Below are 20791 nucleotides of genomic sequence, written 5' to 3'. Positions count from 1 at the left end.
GAGGCCCAATGTCCTTCTGCTACCTTAATACTAAACCTATAAATATAGGCACATAGGTCTATTTCTCCATCCTCATATATAAATATATTTGCCTATGTACATGTCTTTATCTAGACCTCTATAAATGCCCATTGCCTCCCAGCTCTATCCTCTATTTCCCTTGACTTTGGAGGACAGGTTTAGAGAGGGATTAAGCCTGGAGTTTAATAGAGAGTTTGAACCAATGGGCATCTTTAGATTCTACTTTGCTAGAGGGGAGGAGTGAAGATACTATCTTTTGTTTCCTGGGGTGTATGGTCTGCTAAAAGATAGAAACCATACCTTTATCAACCCATCTCTGTTTCTTGACTGAGCTGTGGTAGAAGATCTGCTTTGACTTTCGGGCATTTTTGCCTTTAGGTTCTGGACTCCACATTGGCTCATCTCTGCTTGACCTTAGGGTTCAGGACTTAACAGCACCCAAAACCATATAAGACATTTTCTTAAAGTTTTGTGACATTCTATGAGATGTTTTAGTAAATTGCAGAACCCAGAGTCTTGGGAAAGTGGGGGTGGGGAGCGAGGGGGGATGGAGCCAAATAACACTGGGCATTTGGGACATCTTTATCCTCCAACTCCTTGGGACTAGTCTGGTATTAATTCTTCTAAAAGAAATGATTGCCACAATCCCATCCCTCCCTACCCTCCTTTTCCTCTCCATCTCTCATTCGTCCCATGTTCATCAAGCTAACAGATGAAGTGTGCTCTGTCTTTTCTTCTTAGAGTCAAACATCTTTACCGTGGAGGGAAAAAAAGACCTCATGTCTCTATTTTCTCCAAGTAGAATTTTAGCCTTATGTTACCCTTCTTGCCTCATTCTTCCATGGAAAAAATGTTTTTTACGTTCCTATTGTGTACCAAGAACTGTGATAGGTATGAAACTCAGAACAAGGCAGAAATCAGACAACATGAACAACATGAAGATGTACAGCAGAATGCCCCTTAGAAGTGGGTCTGGTGGGACTTCACCATATGTACTCTGGCCATGTTATTAGGAGGGACCAGTCGTATGAGAAGGACATCTTGCTTGATACAGTAGATCAGAGAAAAAGAGCAAGGTCATACCCCTGGAGATGAGGGGATCACAGTGGCTGCAGCCGTGGGTGCAAGCACCGGAAGGGTTGTGAGGATGGTAAGGGACTGGACAGTGTTACCTTCTGTTGAACATAGGTACTTATGAGTCAGAACCAACAGGGGCACCTGACAACAACATACAACCTGCTGCAAGAGACAGACATTTGAACAGTTTGTGGTGGTTCAGTACAACAGGACTAGTGGTGAAACAATGGGGAGCCTGGGTGTTTGGGAAGAACTGAGAGGAAGCAGGGAGGGAAAGCTTCCTGGGAAGCTGTCACCTAAGCCATGTCTCCCATGGACAGGTGGGAATGAACAAGGCTGATGAGGGGCAGCCATGCTGTCTGGCTTTCTTCCCACCACTTCCCTTCTCTTTTTGTACTGGAACCCAAGAAAGGACAGTGAGCACTCTCTCAGGAGATCCTTTGGGGACTAGGACTCTGCCAGGTCTCTGCTCCATGCAGCCCTAGGGTCACCTCCCCTGTCCCTTCCTCCCCAGAGCCCCAGTACACCGTTAACATATCATGTGGCAATTCTTTATATACTTAGGGCAGGAAGCTGGTCAAATGTGTGTTGACCAAGTAGAGCCTACCAATGGCATGTTCCCGCATAGTTCTGGCAGGGAAACTGGGCTGGCTGGCTCTCAGGCCAGTCTTGAAGTGGGCCAGAGGCAAGGAGGACAGCTCTAGAGCTCTGTGCATGGGCAGCAGAGCCAGCTCTTCTCTTCTGGCCTCTGATCAGGGTGTGCCTCCAGGAATTCAGTCCTCCCTTCGTGCCAGCTGCTGGCCAAAGATCCCTTCCTCCCCTGTGATCTTTGTGGGCAGGGCCAGCCTGCTGGGGACTCTGCTATCAAGCATTGTCCCTGCCTTGGGTCCCTTCTCTGGGCAGTGGTGGTGAAAATTGCTGTTGTGCTGAGGGGCATGCTGGTACCCAGGAGCCCATTCTCTTCAGGAGCAAGCCCCTGAAGGCACTGGGAAAGCCCTCTGCACAGTCACGAGCCGTGCTTCTGCAAGCCATTTTCCACAGCAGAGCTCGGGGCCTCTGCACGTAATCACAGTTCCTGTCGCACCCACATCAAAGTGCTCTTTCATAATCACTCATAGCCAAAGGCCGCACATTAAGGACTGGGCAGGGGAGAAAATCTACTTTTGGGGTGCTCTCTCAACGAGATGTGAGCATGAGGAGGAGGGGGCAGTGATGGCCATTTGAGAAGCCAGAATGTGACCCGCTAGTAGGAATACTGACACCCCTGTGTGGGCTAGCTACTCTCTCTCCAAGGCGCCCTTCCCAGGCAGCCAGCTGAGTCTTTTGGAGGCACATGGGAGGGGGTCTGGCTCTTTCCACCTCCCCAGTTTGTAAGGCAGGCAGAGCAGAGCCAGCAAAGCAGCCAGGGACGTGACAGCACCTTGCAGAATGCAGACACAGGGACCCTCTGGTGGCTGCTGACAGCAGCTTGGGCCAGACTCCCCCGCTCCTCACTCCCCAAAGGCAAAGGTCTCTGAGGTTACAGCAGTTTGTCTCTGTGGAAAATAGTGCTGCCAGGGACAGAAAACACACTGCATGTGGCCTGGCACCCAGCAGGGCCAACAGCCCAGACTGGAATTGGTTCTGAATCGGTTCTTTTTTGGAAGCAATAGGCTATCCTCAGGGCACAACCCGGCGCCTGCTGGAAAAAAAGGGGTAGGCGTGGGCCTCAGGGTGGGGGTCAGGCTGTGTGTGGGAACCAACACGCTCCTCCAAGAGCAGCACTTATTTTTAGTCTTCTCCCCAGTCCCAAATAAACTGTGAGCAGCTGGGAGCCTGTGGGTAAATGCAGAGGGAAGCAGAGACAGGAAATCAGGGTCTCTCCGTAATGAGTTCCAGCCACTCCAGAAGGGAGAAGCCAGACGACGGATTTTCTACAGGACTGTTTCCCTCTGGCAGGCTCTGGTACTAACACTAAGAAGACAGCCTCTCTCTCTCTCTCTCTCTCTCTCTCTCTCTCTCTCTCTCTCTCTCTCAGAAGACAGTCTCTCTCTCTCTCTCTCTCTATCTCTCTCTGTGTCCACAACTCCTGTTAAAGGAGTCCCTTCCCTTTTTGTTAGCGCTGATGGCTGCGCAGGGCTCGGAATGCCGGTGCGGTGCGCGTGGCTGTCGCTGTGTGTCTCTGTGGGGGCGGTGGGGGAGGATTCCGGAGCCGCACAGGCTGGTCTGAGTAGTTGTGTGTCTGAAACTGTTTAGGGAAAGGCTGAAGGACGCAGGCCAGGGGAGTGGGGAAATTTGAACACTGTTTGGCGTTCCTGAGGCGGGAGGACAGAGGCAAGGAAGGGGAGAGAACTTGGTCTCCAGCCAGAAAAAGGGCTTTTTCAACCAAGGCATCTAACTGCTGACATGGGTGCCCAGCATGGATGGGGACATTGATGTTTACAAGCATTTCGCATGGCTAAAGAGGGTAAGTGACTGACCCTCTTCTCTGTCCCCGTGGAGATAGATGAGTGAGCAGTGAGACTTGTTGGAGTGTTTCAGAGGTATGTGTGTGTGTGTGTGTGTGTGTGTGTTTTGAAGGGGAAGGTATTTGTCCTGCAAAGCCCTGTTGTGGCCAACTTCATGAGAATCTAATTATAGGCACCAGGGAGAAAAGAGCCAGCTGTCTTTGTCTCTCCTCTGACATGCTGGTGAGTGAGCCTCGGTAGAGAACAGCAAGAATGGCTTGAGGAGTTCGTTATTTTAACTTTGGCACTTAAACAGCCCAAGGCACTGAGCCTGGGGCCAGAAAGTGTGTCTGCCGCTTTTTGGATGGAGGGCGCTGAGGAATCCTCGGCCTTTTAAGCATGCTGGATTCCGAAGCTGCTGAACTTACCCTCCTCTCTGAGGTTACCCGGTGCCCAGAGGACGTCTGCTTCCAGCCAAGTCTGCTCCTGCTTTTCTGAAGGAGGCGCGTTGCGTGTTGTCTTTGAATGCTGTGAAGCCACTTGGGGACGGTTTGGGCAGCCTTTTGCCGGCCCTTCCTTTAGGGGATGCTCGCAAGTGTTTGGTGGGAGTGAGGAACATAAGGGATGGTGGGGCCCCTGGGAACGCCGGCCCTTGCTTCTTTGGTGGCTGCCATTAAGCCGGCAGAGGTGGGTTCGCATTTATTTCAGACGGAGGCATTTTAGGCTGACTGTGTCTCAGAGGCACACAGCTGGCAGAGATAAATTTGACATTGTAACCACAAGGGACAGGACGCATCTCAATGGGAATGGGCGTGCAGGTCTCTCACCCTGTGAGATGGCTGGCTTTTGTGTGCACCCTCTGCCACCACTTATTCAGCAAACATCTACCCTAGAGTTCCTGGCACGGGATGTCTGATAATGAGCAAAAGAGAACAGTCTGTGTTTTTGAGGCACTTCTGTCCAATTTGGGAGATGGGGGCTCAACACTCCTAAGAAATAGACCCCAGTTACAAGCCTTGAGGAAGAAGAACAGAAAGCCCGTGAGTTATATGAGTGATTGAGAAGGGGGTCAGGGGGAGGACCAGAGAGCCTTCTTTGAGGAAATAGCATCTCAGAAATCGGAAAGAGAAGTCACAGTGAGTCTATTTAAAAAGCAAAACGACAACAACAAAAACACAGAACATTTCAAGCAAAGGGCAGAAAACAAAACCACCACAACAAAACTAATTGTCTATCAAGTTGATTCTACTTCATGGTGATCCTATCCATGTCAGAGTAAAACTGTTCTGTAGGGTTTTCAGTGATTGACTTGAAACCCTTTGGTTAGCATCTGGGTTCCTTAAATGTGTGCACCATCCAGAGTCTCCAGGGAAGGGGGATAGTATGGGCCCAAATCCTAAAACAAGGAAGTCTGGAAAGTTTCAAGACTGAGAGAAAGCCAGTGTGACTCAGAGATGGAAGGGTGAAGCAGGCAGATGCTAGGTCCCCTGAGGCAGCACAGGCTGCTGGTAAGGACAGTGGGTGGTGCGGTTTATCTAATGGAGGACTTGTAGCAGGGAAGTGACATGGGATACATTGGGGGATCCAATTTATATTTTAAGAAAATTACTCTGGCTGTGATGTGGTAGAGGGTAAGCTGTGTTGGGAAAAAGTGAGGCAGCTGAACAAAATTGTAAGGATCAACTGGTACAAACCCCTCATTTAACAAAACCCGAGAGGCAAAGAAGCTCATATAGCTATTAGTGGTAGAGCCCAGTTTTGAACCCTGTTCGCTGTTTCCCAATCAGGGTCTCTTTCCTCATTCCTTCTGCCAAAAATTTAGAAAATGATTGGTTTATAGCTCAGCAGAAGCACTGTGTATTCTCAACCCCTGCTTCGCTATGGCATGAGGACATTGCAGCCACTAGGGAGCATGCTGAGATGACCAGACACGTTGGCAATGTTGCATCATCTTAGGATTTTAAGCAGCCACCTTGGGAAGTTTCTGGGGAAATAGGTAAGGATTGTAGTTCCCATCACTAGGTCTGTATTTCTTCACATCCAAAATTAAGTTTTGGGACCAGGAGGGCTTGCATCCATGTTGTGCCAGGGGTCATGGCACCATGACCCAATCCCTGGGACAGCTACCTTGACTCTGTACCTTGTGTGGGGAGGCGGGGGGGTGGGGGGGGCGGGGGTCTCTGTAAGGAATGAACTCTGCAACTGATGTCACAGAAGCAGGTCCTTTCTGTCCTGAGACCCAGGATGTGTGAGCTCCAGCTGCTGTGGACAGTTGAAGTTTGCTGAGAGGAGCTCTAAGCAAGAGGCTTCAGACTCCTAGAATGATTTTTTCTTCTTCTACTTGTAGAATTGTAAGAAACATTTAGTGATTTCTTCTTTTAATGATATTCTTTTAACATTTAATGATATTCTACTTTTAGAATTGTAAGGAACATTTAATGCTTTCATGACTGAATTATTTTCTGCTTTGAAGTTTTTCATTGAGATCCTGTATTTCAGTATGTAAAGCATGCTGAAATTGAGCGGGGTGGGGAGTTAAAGGAAATAGGGATTTTGATACAATTTCATGGGACATTTATGCCCCAAGTGGATTCTGGTGGCAAGATTTGTAGAATGAAAGCCAATTCTTCAGATTCATGCAGTTAGTACAATCTTCACCAAGTAGAAACATGTACAACAATTGGGATACCTTCGAAAGAAACCTGAGAGACTGAAAACGTCGTTGAGTGATATATGTCTTGAGGTTAAAAAGGCAAAGCACTAAGTATTTGATATATGCCTCAAGTATGATCAGAGTGCCTTTATTATTCCTAACCCTAAGTATAACTGCCAGACCCCCTTTTATCCTATGACCCTGATCCTAAGCCCTCAGGATTTATCCTTTGCCTGGAGGAGAAAGCCCAAGTTTTCAGTTGGCCTTTGAAATCTATTTCACCCCAGTCTCAACTTACCTTTGTAGTTTCAACTTTTATATCAACCCCCAGTGAGCTCCCAAGCACACTAATGCTTTTGTTGTTAGTTACCATCTAGTCAGTTCTGACTCATAGCAAACTAAGCACAGAATAGAACTATGCTTCTGTCTTCTAAGGTACCGCTGGGTGTGTTCACACTGCCAACCTTTTGGATAATAGTTGAGCACAACCGTTTGTACCACCCAGAATCTCCTCTGTCTTCTACTAAGCACATTATACTACCTCTCTTTTTATCCCCCTTTTTCCTAATTTTCACTCACTTCACCTGACTCTTTATCAAGTGTTCTCCCTTTTAATCATTTGCTGCCCTCATCGCTGACGTGGTCTCCTTAGCCCAAGTATTCAGTACAACCTGTAACCCACCCCTACTCACTTGCTTCTTCAAGCTTGGAGAACAGGTTTCTCTGAACCCAACCATTCTGCTGTGCAGTAGGACGGGTTATAGGAGAGGTGCCTACATGAGATCTGATCTGTTTAGTTGGAACAGACCAGGGGCCCAGGCTCTCTGGCCGGTCTAAGAGGATAATGCTTTGGAGCAAGACAGTCTTTGAATTTTGGAGCAAGGTGGGAGGCACCTATGATCAGGGTAGCACAGAGCTAGAGGGAACGCATTTGCTCAGAAAAGAGACTGTTCTCTGACCTTTGGGAACTAGGACACTGAAATAGGAACATGAAATTCAGAATTAACCTTGGGTTAGTATCCTGAGGTTTTGCCACACTTACTGGCTTTGTGATCTTCAGCATATTATTTCAAAAGCTTGGAATTTTTCATCTATAAAACTAAGGAAAATAATAGTACCTGCACATACAGGTTTTTATGAGGATCAGGTAAGATGATGCAAGTAAAATGCTTAGCATAGTACTGTGCACGTAGAAAACATTTAATAAAAGTTTAACTGCTAGTGGCTATTACCAGGAAGGGGAAAATTGAAAGGGAAACAGGGAGGACCAGTTTGGTTTTTCCCTAGCAATATGAGGGAGTACCAAAAAAACCACCCCCAAACAAACAACCGAATAAACAGATAAAAGTGCTGCTGGGCAGAGCTTTCATAGTACACATTTTCCCCACTAGGTGAACATCAAGCAACTTACTCCAGGTTAGTGCACCCAGTGGCGTCGCGTGGGAAGGCTCTCTCTGGTCACAGTGAACTTTTTCCACAAAAGCAGTTTCGCCTGAACCTCCTTTTTTGTGATGGCCGATTTAAGAGAACAATGTGTGGCAGTGAAATTTTGTTTCTTGCTTGGGATAAATGCTCCAGAAACTGTTGTGATGTTGAACACAGCTCACAAGGATAGTGCTATGGGGAAAACTCAAGTGTACGAGGGGTTTTCTCATTTCAAAATTGGTGAAATGTCAATTGATGACAAACCTTGTTCTGGACATCCGTCACCTTGAATAGATGAAAATGTCAACAACATTCATGCACTTATGCTTTTAGATCAACGATGGACCATTGGAGAGATGGGGAGATAGCAGGACTATCTTGAAGCATGGTTCAGGGAATTTTAACAGAAGATTTGGAAATGAACAGGGTCTCTGTGAAATTTGTGCCTTGGGTTCTGACTTACCAGGAAAAAGAAACGTCGAGTGGAGGATGCCTTTGAGAGAACAGCTCCGAAGCAACCCAGACTTTTTTTCCAAGGTTATTGCTGGTGATGAGACATGGTGCTATTCTTATGACCCCCAAAACAAACTTAATCAAACTAATGGAAGATGTCATCATTATCTTGCCCCCCTCCCCCCCAAAAAATCTCATCAAGTGGAATCAAATCAAAATGATGATCATTTGTTTTTTTGATGTGAGGGGGATAGTGTATTTGGAGTTTGTTCCACTAGGTCAGACTGGTAATCAGACTTTCTATGTAGAAGTTCTGAAAAGATTGCATAACAGTGTGTGACCAAAAAAGCCCTGATTTGTGGCAGATGAGAGACTGGTTTTGCCACCACAGCAATGCACCTGCTCGCGCAACCATCTCAGTGTGCCAGTTTTTAGCATAAAACAGAAAGCCTTACTCTTTTGCCCCACATTGACAGCATAGAAGAGGCCCCCCCCCCCAAAAAAAATGAAGGAGGCGCTGTCAGTCATCCAAATAGATGAGTTTGAAAAGTGTTTCCAAAAATGGAATTGCAGATTTGACAAATGTATTAAGCAAAATGGAGAGTATTTTGAAGGTGATAAGGTTATTTTGTAAACAAACAAACACACACAAAAACTCCAATTTTAAATACATAGCTTTGGAAAATAATTTCTTTTGGAGGGGGTTACTCCCCTTGTACATCTCAGACCATTCATCCTTTAGCTATCAGCCCCTTCTCAAATGCTAGAAGAGGCAGCTGTAACCTGGCCATCAGGGTACCAGAGGCCTTGCTGGCTGCTGAGTCTGCCACCTTGGTTGTAGGTGCCAGGTCAAGGGTAACCAGCCAGAGCCTATTCTTCTGCTCTTTTCCCAACACCTAGGGACGGATGTCCAAAGGACCACTGCTGCTCAGCTGCTTGGTTCTTGGCAGAGTCACAAACATGTCACACCTGTGTAGCATTGATGTCAGTAGCTCCAATCCACACCCTCATTGAAAGCTTCTAAAAATAATACACACAGGGTCTGTGCCGCCCACCCAATACCCTCTAAGCAGGAGTTCATTCCCAGGAGCATAAAGCTCAGCGCTATCAACATCTCCACTCTGCTCTCTGGCTTCCAGCACTCTTGAATTTAGCCAAATTCCAACCCAAAGTTACAGAGAAAATGGGACCACCATGGATTCCCCCATGCCATTGGCTTGAATTCCTCAGAAGAATGTGCAATGAACTCTCAGGTTGTAAATGTGTGACTTTCCATGTTATCTGGGGTTCAAATGATTGCTCTTGTAGTCTGGCCACTTTGGGAAGAGGAGCTCCAAGGACAAATGGACACACAGAAGTCCTAACTCCAGACACAGGCTTCCCTTGCATGACAGCTGTCATTTATCAATTTCCTTTAGTTTCTTGGGCAGTCTCAGCACAGCTATTCCAGTATCCTGTCCTCTCAACCTCATCCTGTTCCAATCTACATGCTCCTCTAATTGTTACTGTCTCAATTCCTCACTGACTACTTGTTTCTTGCCCTGGACAAAAATGTTTTCCTTTAATTCATAAAAAAATACAAATCAAACAAAACTGTCCTTGGCCCTGCACTTCACTTTCCATGCCTATCTTATAACTCGCCTTCCTACTACCACCGGTTTTCTTGAAAGAATAGGCTCACCACTCGCAACTTAACTCTTCCCTGGCACTCCCAAACTCACTGTACACTGGATCTGTCCCTTTAGTCATCTTTAAAATCCCTGCTAAAATGCTGTTTTTGGAGCTCTGTGATATAGTGGATTCCCCTTTTGGCTGCTCACTCCAAGATCAGCAGTTCAAAATCACTACTCGCTCCAAAGGATCAAGATGAAGTTTTCTACTACTTCTATAAAGATTCACAATCTCAGAAACCCACAGGGTCAGTTCTATTCTGTCCTGTGAGTTGGAATGGACTTGATAAGCAAGTTTTTGTTTTTTTGAATGTTGTGGCTACCTCCACTTCTCAAACAAAACTCTCCCACCTACTTCCCCTGAATTCATTGTCATTTGGGAATCTTAGGGACAGAGGGATTGCTGCAACCAAAGCACCAGCCGCTTTCTTTAGCCCTTGCCTAATCCCATGTTCTCTAGCTATGGTGGCTCTTTCTATCATGCTTGTTCAATTTTCGGCTCCTTGGATAGAAAGTCTAGGCAGTCCTGGAGGCATTGGGCAATTTTTTCCCAAACACTCATAATGGATCTCCGTTCCTTCCCAACACCAACTATGGCACCCAGTGCTGCCTTTCTGCTTCTGAAGGTGTTCTCAATAGTAATGAGTCAGTCAGCTTGTCTACTGGGATTGACAAGACAAAGAAAGGCCTCAAAGAGCCACTTCGTTGTACTCTCATATGACTTTAACATCATCTCTGCATCAAGATACTGGATTACTTAGCTGTGTTTTTTTTCCTCCCGTGTTACAGTGCAGTAGGCCACTTATGTATCCAGGCACCTGGTATTGGTAATTCAGCCATGACTAATCTTATCCAAGTCTGCAACGTTGGAGAGATTCTTGTTAAGTGAACTATATTTCTCTTACTCTGAATCTAGCTCCCCAAGCAGATCTGTTAGGAGCTTCCATGTCCATTATGTCAACCCCTTGGGTAGAGAGATTATAGACAGTTTTCAGGGCATCCAGAAGTGAGAATGTGTGAAGGATGGTCATTATCAAGACTTCACTGTTAGCTAATCCACATCAGAGGACTGTTTCCAAAGGTGCTTTTGTTTCTTCTTCTCATAGGGAAGTGGTGGGAACCTTTCTCTCCCAAAGGCCATGTGAATCTTTATGACATCATTTGCAGGTCATACCAAATTATGAACTTAAAAACTAGCCTGCAATATAGCTGCTCAAAAAATTCAAACTCACTGCCATTGAGTTGATTCTAACTCATAGCGACCCCATAGCAGAATAGAGCTGTCCCTGTGGGTTTCTACAACGGCAACTCTTTACAGAGTAGCAACCTCATCTTTCTCCCTTGGAACTTACTCCTAATGTGATGTCTGGAACTGCTTCTCTGGTGAGGCATGTGATGTTAGCTGGTATAGATGATTTTGAGGGCCTTATCTGGCCCCGGGCCAGATGTTCTCCACCCCTGTCCCAGGGGACATCATAGTTTTCGAGATTCAGTCATTCAAGTGGTGAGGTGAAGTTTATTTGTCCCTCCCCATGCCTCTGCTGTTGGCTTACATCCATTGTTTGTCATGTTTATCATATGCCCCCATAAAACTAAATACCTTTTTGAAGGAATCATTTGTTTACCACAGAGTAACAGTCGTACTTCAGGAATGCTTGAGCCAGGGATACAATAAGACAGGGTTGTATAAACACACATAATGAACTTAGTTAACCAAGAGGACTTTATTAACTCTGCTTTGTTCTTTCCTAAAGATGGATATTTAGATCATTTGATAATGCCAGTCTTTACAACCAACACTTAGTTTCCCCTGAAATATAATTGAAACCAAGACGTGGAAGGTATAGGGAAGTCAAGGACAGGCTAGTATTTCTCTTGATGGGTGTTTGCCAACTAAATATCTGATTGTACTTCCCTCACACTGTATTTGGAAAAAACGTTATTTAATTCTGTGCCAAAGACTGTCCTGGGAAAGGTAGGTTTTATAGTTACTGCCAGAAAGCCCTAAAATTCCTGGCCAATAAATCTAGGGGTGAGGTTTTCTTTTTACAACTACCTGATTATATACAACCTGCTTGGTTCGCTTCATGAAGAGTAAGCTGAGTCATGCAATGATGGGATTTACCTTACAGCCTTGGTGATCTACCCCACTCCTGCTATTATTACTATTATGGTCCCATTCTTGTTATTTTCTTTCATTGTGACTTGGGTGAAAGTTCTGTTCATAAACATTTTGCTTTATAACATTGTTTGCAATCCTCACAATGCACTATCACTCAGCCCACTACTGGTTCTGTGTGGTTTCCCATTGCCATTTGTTCCTCTTTTCTACCCTTCTTGTCTTCCAAACTCTGGGCAAATGCTGCCCTTTTGATTTATTTGGCTGGTGATTCTAAGGAGTCATTGTACCTCCCTGGTGTCATTGTTCAACTTATAGGCTTGTCCATTGTGTGGCTGAAAGCTGAGCAATGGGTAAGTTCAGTTCCAGGCTTGGAGGGTGACTGGGGGCTTAAGGATTCCCCCAGTCTCTCTCAGACTGGTAAATTTGGTCTTTTTAATTATGTTGAATGGTGTACATTGTTCTCCCACTCAGTCCAGGGTTTTCTATTCTGATCTACATCAGAATACCTGCTAGTGGCAAAGTCTACATTTTCCAAGCTGGCATTGTAGTTCCTCATTTGGTTGCTAACCATGAGGTCAGCAGCTCAAAATTACTAGCCTCTCTGAGGGAGAAAGATGGGGCTTTCTACTCCCGTAAAGAGTTACAGCCTCAGAAACTCACAGGGACTGTTGGACCCTGTCCTATAGGGTCGCTCTGAGCCAGCAACCACTCAATGGCAGTGAGTTCAGTTGTGTTTTTTGTTACGGCTTGGCATGTGAGTGGCGACAGAGCTTTAACCTCGACATCTTCCCTGCGGTAACTGTGACCGTTTACCCTGGTAAAGATTTGTCGTTGCTAGTGGCTGTCACATCAGACCCTGACTTAGGGCAGCTCACACACAACAGAAGGGAGAGATGCCATTTCCACATCAACCTCACGATCAACTGCAGAGCATACTGTACTGCTATGGTCCATAGGCTGTACTTCATTTACTGACCACAGAAAAGAGATCACTAGGTCTTTCATGCTGGTTCTTCTTAGTCCTGAAGCTCCACTGAAACACATTGGGCGTCATAGTAACGCCCCGGCCTCCACTGACAGATGGGTGGTAGCTGTGCATGAAAACATGTCCTACATTGGGCCTCCACTCAAGCACTCCCTCAATGTAAGAATACTTTCTTCTAGTAAATTGGCATTCTATGATGCTCACCTTCCCGACACAACCGCTGAAGACAAAGCGGGTGAATAAGCAAATGTGGTGAAGAAAGCTGATGGTGCCCAGCTATCAAAAGATATAGCGTCTCAGGTCTTAAAGTCTTGAAGGTAAAAAGTGGCCATCTAGCTCAGAAGCAACAAAGCCTACATGGAAGAAGCACACCAGCTGGTGCGATCACGAGGTGCCGAAGGGATCAGGTATCAGGCATCATCAGAAAAAAAAAATCTTACCGTAGTGAATGGGGGGGAGAGGGGGGGAGTGTAGAGTAGAGACCCAAAGCCCCTTGCAGAGGGGTCTTGGGGAGGAGATGAGCTAGTCAAGGTGCAATGTAGCAACAATGAAAAATACAACTTTCCTCTAGTTCCTAAATGCTTCCTCCTTCCCCCACCACTGTCATGATCCGAATTCTACCTTGCAAGTCTGGCTAGACCAGAGGATGTACACTGGTATAGCTAGGAACTGGAAACACAGGGAATCCAGGACAGAGGAACCCTTCAGGACCAGTGGTGTGAGTGGCGATACTGGGAGTGTAGAGGGAGAGTGAGTTGGAGAGGGGGAACTGGTTACAAGGATCTACATATGACCTCCTCCCTGGGGGACAGACAACAGTAAAGTGGGTGAAAGGAGACGTCAGACCAGGCAAGATATGACAAAATAATAATTTATAAATTATCAAGGCATGTTTATTTTGAGACCTGCAAAACCAGAGCTCTGAGAGGCACTTCCCAGCTCTGTACAACTGAAGTTGGAGCACAGAGCTGGCACACTGTGGGGCTGATTGCCTTAGAATTTTCCCACGCTCCATGCTCACGTACCAAATGACATCCCCATTGTGACCTCTCATCTGCCACATCTGACTGCTCTGTAACCACGCCATCCTGGTGTTTTTCAAAGTGCAGTGTTGACTGCACAGTGTTGAACAGTGGTCTCCTGGGATGTGTTAGGAAATACTCCAGAATTGCCCCTCCCAGCCTTCCCAAAAGCACATGTGAAGGGTGTGCTGTTCTGGTAGAACCCGGGAGTTGGATTCTGCACAGCCTTCCAAATGCCATCAAGCACTCAAACTTTGTTCAGAAGGCTGCTGAGAGTATAGCATTACTCTCCCTCTTCAAGCCACACTGGAGCAGCTAAGCCAAGAGTGAGCAAGTGTCATGGGATCTGATCAGCCAGTCTGACGCTAGTCAGAGGGTGATGCCTTTAAGAGGCTGCCAGGCCAGCAATTGGGCTGGAAAGCTGACGTTTAACCTAAATTTGACCTGACTTCCAGATTGGAACAGAAATTGTAATTCAAGCTTTTATGAATTTATTGGCTGATGCTGGGTATTAAAATTCTCACTGTGTTAATTATAAACATACATAAAGCACAGAGTACATAAAATATGTAGTAAAATGCTTGTGAGGAGGAAAAGATTATGGCCATGGAGATATGACTCAAACTGTGGGCATCTCTTCAGGGACAATGGAAAAGTGAACACGTCTTCGGTGGTGTGTGCCAAAGGCATGAATCCAGAGCTGTTAGCTCACAGTGAGTTTTGTGTTGGTGCTTAGGCATATATATATTTTTCTTTCCAGACTGAAAGTGTTTTGATTATTGTTCTCTTGAGTCATTTTTACAGCTCTTTACAGACATGTCCTAAATCAGAAACTTTGCCCCTTTTGTTCTTTTGACCAAAAAAAGAGCCAATTAAAGCTTTCAGTAGAAGAGATGAACTGCACTGTGTCTTTTAGCTTCTGGTTAATCATTTAAATGATTTCTATTTCTCTATGATCATTCAGAACTGTTTATATTACACAGAGGCATTATTAGAGCATCCTGCTATAAAGAGGAATTTCTGTACTCCCCCAACCCTACATTTTAATGTATTGCTCTATTACTCTGTGGCATGTAGTTTTCTCTATATAAAGGATGTGGAGCCTGAGATAATTGGTCTACCTGAGATTGAAAATAGCTAGGTGCAGCCCCAGTCTGCTAATGATTACTGGCCTGTCCACTACCTTTAGTGAAGGCAGTGCTGTAGGGACTCTGTGAATGGATATGGGTGTGGAAGTGCCCCGAGGAGAGTTCTCCTCTAAGGAGGCACCCTCTGCTATGAAATTCAACTGGACAAAGGCCGGGGAGCAGGGAAGCTCCAACTCTCAGCCTCCTGGTTACACCTGCAACTGTGCAGCCATGCGTGACATATAATTCTTCGAGACAATCTCTTCATTCAATGTTGGGTGTTTTTATATTCTTATGTACCTTTTGTTATTCATTGTCCCCTTTCACCTTTATGTCTTGTAACCCTATTGTAGTTACTGTTTATTTCTTGTTCTGCTTTAACCTCCCCCCCTTCTCCCCCCACCTCCCACCCCCCACTGCTGATACCCCTGCGTCTGTTGTACCTAGTATTAATTTCCTGTCTGGGCCTTCTTGAGCTCTGTGAGAAACAGGACTGGACGCCAACAGGTGGTGCCTCGAAAACCATCCATTCCACACACAAAGGAGACCAGATGCCTTTATATCCCAGTCCATCCTGCACAGACACAGCCTATGCCACAGGGTATTGTCCCTTTATCAGAACTCTGGTTTTAACTATCGATGGCTCAGAACTTACAACCATCTTAAAAACTGCCAGTGTGAGCAAAGCAAGCAACTGTCAGCTCAGTTTTTCTCATAAGTTAGTACTGTATACGAATAGCAACAATTCTTAACTGTAAGTTTGTTTCCAGAGGAGTAAATTTTGGTCAATTGTTTGATCACCCTTTGAGACAAATGACATTAGTCAGGACTTGTGGTGACAAGTAACAGAAATTCAGTTGAAGTTCAAATCTAGGCCAAAGGGGGCCACAGAAAGGGATGAGAATTATTTCTTTAGCCAGTATGAACCAGAGACAAGTATGCCACCAGTTTCTTTCTCTATTGGCTTCTTTTACACGTATGCTAGCTTCATGGGCTGACTCTCAGCAAACCAGCTTTTTCTACATAGAGGTGGTCATGGCCACTGACAACCTCAGGACTTTCTATCACCATTACCACCATTCTCGGTCCCTGAGTTAAAATTTTAAAGAAAGATAGGCCAAGATTAGATCAGGTTGCCTGGAGGTAAGGCTCTCTCTAAGAAGGAGACAGCACCTTCGTGTGCTACATGGTTACAGTAAAGGTAATTATACCATCCTGGTGGTGGGTGGAGAATCACAAGATTGGCTGTTGAAACCCACCAGACACTCCGAAGGAGAAAGATGAGATTGTCTGCTCATATAAAGATATATAGTCTTATAAATCTTACATAGGCTTGCTATAAATTTGGGATAAAGTCGATGGCAGTGGATCTTCTGGGCACACACAACAGTAGATTCTACTAAACTAAAGCAGGTTTTAGAGGTCGTCTCCATCCTCAACAGGATAGGTCACCTCTTCTTGCCATCACAGAATGAGAAGAACAGAAATTTAGCCAGTAGACTATTTGACTCTTCCTCAGTGCAGTACAGACACTGTTCTCTCTCTGACTTTATGCATGGAGATCTGGAGAATTTGTACCCTCCTGCTGTATCACAGATCTACCTCAGAATATGGACTAGACTTCGGAGACTACCATCACGCAGGGATTGTTTTAGTCTGGGTACTTTAGTGAAACAAATCCACAGCAACTCATGTATAAGAGAGAGTTTTATATAAAGGTTAAGTGCGCATCAAGAAAACATCCCAACCCAGTGCTGCCCAAGCCTACAAGTCCAACATTAACCCATTAACCCATATGTCTGACACCGATCCACAAAGTCGTCCTCCATCTCACAAAACAGACGCAATAATGCCGACTGCAGGAGGAATGTCGAGTCAGTGAATATGTAAGCCTCTCAGCACTGGCAGGTGTGTCCAACACGGGTGCTCCAGCACCTAGGGGTGCATCGGGGTAGGTCCATGTGGCTTCTCCTTGGAGATGTAGGAAGTCAGCCTTGCAAGCTGAAGCAGGGAACTGCTAAGGCAGCTGTACCCTGGTGCGACCATCACAAAGCAAGAGACCCCAGAACTAGAAAGGCGAGGCTCACTGAGCCATTTATCCCTCCACCCTTCAATTAACACCACATCTGTTTTATCGGCCAGATTGGCATAATAAACTAACTACCTCAGGGACCCAGCTGTGCAATCTCTGTATTGGTCTGAGCCTCCTATTGCCAACCTACTAGTCGAACTAAGGAAGTAGGTGCCCTCTTGTACAGAATAAGTTCTTGTAACAATGGTACACGACAGAGCTACCTCTGTCACATCCTTATCTTTTAAAATACATTTTTTAAGTCATTGGAAGGCCATTTTGATAGCCATTTGACTTTTTATTCCCCGATAATGCAGCTCTTTTATAATGCAGAAATGGCTTCAGGAACGGAATGAACCTGTTGCCCAATTAGTGGACTAGAGTTCCCTTGCCCAAACTCAAATCCTCAGCATGGGCACTTGAGTAGTAGCATTCATCAGATAGTTCTAAAAGAATTGTTTTCATGGCTCTGCCCTCAGGTACTTTCGAGGTAGAGTGACCTTTTATTCTGGCCTGTGCACTGCAGAGGGGCTTTGATTTTCTTAAGATGACAATAATTAACCTTGTCAGAAAAGCAAAGGATGGCCCTACTGCAGACTTCCGTCTGGGGATATCTTCTTGAGTTCACTGTTGTTTAATACCTTTCAAAGGCTTGTTAGAAACCAGCGGGGATTTGGAGGACTGTGTGGGAGGAAGGTTCTCCTGGAACACTGATTTGGGGCTGGGAGATGACCAATAGGCTAAGCTTAGACCAGGTCACCTGGTGGAGGTAAGGATTTCTTCAAGAAGGTGACAGGCCCTACTTGGGCCACAAGGTTACATGAGCCTCCTCATTATGGGGACCAGCATGACTGCTGGGAGAGGATTATTGTGTCCCTTAGATTTCTTGGAGGTAACAGTAAAAAATTCAGGGACCACTGCTCTTCAGTGCTTATAGATTTTTAAAATATATTTTAATTACTCAAGAAAAGAAATGTATTTTGTAAGTTTCCTAAGAAACAAAATTATGGTTGAAGTAAAAGTGTGCCTTGATTAAGCATCCCACCCCCAAATTCCCATAGGTTCAGGAATAGTTATGCTTCTTCCCCAGAGGAGAGCGCTGTGAAGGGTTTTATTGTTGCTATGTAACCTTCCAGATACGTTTACATTTTATTTTCATAATATGTAGATACTTATGGAATTAGGTAGTATTGTTTTCAGATAACACACTGTGTGGCCGTTTTGCATCCTGCCCTTTTAAATCATTGAATATGTCCTATATTTCTGTGATCGTACATACATACCTACCTCATGTTTTAGCATGCGTCCTTTCCCTTAGTATACATGAACCATAGTACATTTAGCCACTCTTCTATGAATAAGCATTTGGGTTCAAGCCATATTTCCGACTTTCTTTTTTTCAGCAGCAAAGCTCTAAGTGAATTCTCTCATGAGTATACAATCCCAGAATATAGAATAAATGAAGCTTGAAATTGGCCTGCCCTCAGTGAAATTATGACAACAGAAAGCTTTTTAATTTGCCACTGAATAACAGGCAAATTATGAATTATGTCTTGTTCATGTACTTTGTGCCTCAGTCACTTTATCTGCAAAGTGAAAATTGAAATAATGTTCATTTCCTTGGGTTGTGGGAAGGATTAAATGAGTTAATACCTGTAAAGTTGAGTGAACAGTGTCTATCATCATGTTAATGCCACGTAAGTGTTAGCTGTGTATTTGCAGTGTGCTTGGACTACACTGTATTGGTCCCTGTAGACTTGCTTGGCTTTGGCCCCATTAAAAAAAAAAGACTGCCACTGAGTCAATTCCGACTCACAGCAACCCTAGAGGACATGGTAGAACTACTTCTGTGAGTTTCCAAGACTTGAACTCTTTGTGGTTAGGTGCCATCTAGTGGGTTCCTACCCATAGCATCCTCTACACAGTAGAACAAATACCGCATTGTCCTGTGCCATGCTCACTATTGATTGTTCCTATGTTTGAGCCCACTGTTGCAGCCAATGTGTTGAAAGCCTTCCTCTTTTTTGCTGCCCCTCCACTTTACCAAAGTCTTACGTACTTTGGCCATATTAACTCTTTAAGGAGTAGAAAGCCTCATCTTTCTCCCAAGGAGCAGCAGGTAGTTTCTAACTGCTGTCTGACCTTCTGGTTAGTAGCCCAACTTGTAACCACGACACCCCCAGAGCACCGTATCATCCTTTAACCTGTGACCTATTTTGAAGGCTCACCGGAAAGCAGTGGGTTCTCCTGGGCCCTGTTGACTCTAAGGTATTTTTATGGATGATGTTTATCTCCTTAAACAGTGGCTTTCTGTGGGAACAAGAGAAAGTTCTCCGGATTTCTGCCTCAGGAATAGTTATCCTTCTCCTGAGCACATCCAGGCGGTTAGATTTTCAACCATATAGGTCTAGGCACCTTTGAACTGACCATTCTCTTCTTTTTCCATCACCACCAGAGTGGATGCAAGTTTTTGATCCAATTTCTCGTAAATGTTACAGACTCTTTGGCATGGATGGCGTCATCCATTCTTACCCGTATTTTTTGTCAACTAATAAAAGCATCTGTCTCTCCTGGTGATTGTGTGGGTAGGCCTTTTATTATAATGAGCAATGCAATTTATACCATTTGAATAAGAGACAATTGGTGTAGTGACTCTTTAGTGTCTTAGAAAGGAAACCTTCTCTCCACCTGTTGGAAAGCTGGCAGCTGGCTAGTGCCGGGTGACCCCAAGCACACACTGACACTGGCAGTAGGGTCCAATATGCAGAACTTCACTGGGGTGCTGTTCCTGGGCCTTTTCTAGGCTCTCTGCCATGGGAATCCCTCAGGGTTCTTTGAGAGAAACATTTGACCTGCTCTTATGAATTGTTCTCTTCTCTTGACAGGTTCTGAGAAAATATAGGCTATAATTATTATCTTTGGATACAAGTCAGGAGTTTGACCATGCTAGAACCAGAATAGTAATTAATGTAACTATAGTAAACTGTCACCAACAAAGAAGTCATTTGAGATTGTTACGGCCCTTTGTCTGTGGCATGAAAGAGCTTCCATAACCAGGAACAAAAAGCTGACTGGAGAGGCTGGGACAAAAGACACTGGGGTGGTAGCAGGCAGAATGCCCCATCTCTGGATTGTGCTTGGCACAGCTGCCCTGGGAAATGGCCCCTGGGCCTGCCTTCTCACAGTGTCGTCAACCAACAGCCACTGCTTCTCTCACAAGTAGGACTCCTGGGCTTTAATCCAGAATGCTTGCTTCTCATTTCTGTTCTAGGACTAGACCTGGCCCTGTCACTTGCCTTCACCAGGCAGTACACTGGATAAGTTGGGATGGGAGGGTAGAACTAGGTATCCTCACTCATGGAGCTAATTCTGAAGATCAGAATGTGGACCAGTGGGCTCAGGAGAAAGTGCTTGGGTGTCTTCCCTGACCTCTCCCTTTGCATGACCATGCCTTCCTTCTAGGGAGATGAACACTGGAGATTATCTTGTCAACCCAGTTATTGTCACTGGTATGTCCCTATTTTCTTTTTTTTTTTCTTCCTGATTCTTATTTAGCATTTAAAAAAAATCATTTTATTAGGGGCTCATACAACTCTTATCACAATTCATACATGCAACAATTGTGTAAAGCACATTTGTACATTCGTTGCCCTCATCATTTTCAAAACATTTGCTCTCCACTTATGCCCCTGGCATCAGGTCCTCATTTTTCCCCCTCCCTCCCCGCTCCCCCCTCCCT

The 20791-nt window shown here is 45.2% G+C and overlaps 1 protein-coding gene across 6 annotated transcripts in view; it reads left to right on the top strand.

Moving 5' to 3' along the window:
• Nucleotides 1-20791, top strand: part of PPFIBP2 (PPFIA binding protein 2) — a 186525-nt gene that overhangs the window by 95135 nt on the left and 70599 nt on the right. The window contains exon 1 of one of the 6 annotated variants that reach the window (XM_045290870.1): nucleotides 3339-3544. The exons of the other annotated variants lie outside the window; for them this stretch is intronic. Within the exon in view, the coding sequence (XP_045146805.1) occupies nucleotides 3497-3544 (48 nt within the window). The 5' untranslated portion in view covers nucleotides 3339-3496. Of the gene's footprint in view, nucleotides 1-3338; nucleotides 3545-20791 lie in introns of those variants that run through there. 6 annotated transcript variants of the gene reach the window in all.

The sequence above is a fragment of the Echinops telfairi genome, unplaced genomic scaffold (genome assembly GCF_000313985.2).
Source record: "Echinops telfairi isolate 266 unplaced genomic scaffold, ASM31398v2 ScPeMD7_60;HRSCAF=208, whole genome shotgun sequence".
NCBI lineage: Eukaryota > Metazoa > Chordata > Mammalia > Afrosoricida > Tenrecidae > Echinops > Echinops telfairi.
Note: the sequence above shows the minus strand (reverse complement) of the source record. Positions and strands in the feature narration are given on the sequence as shown.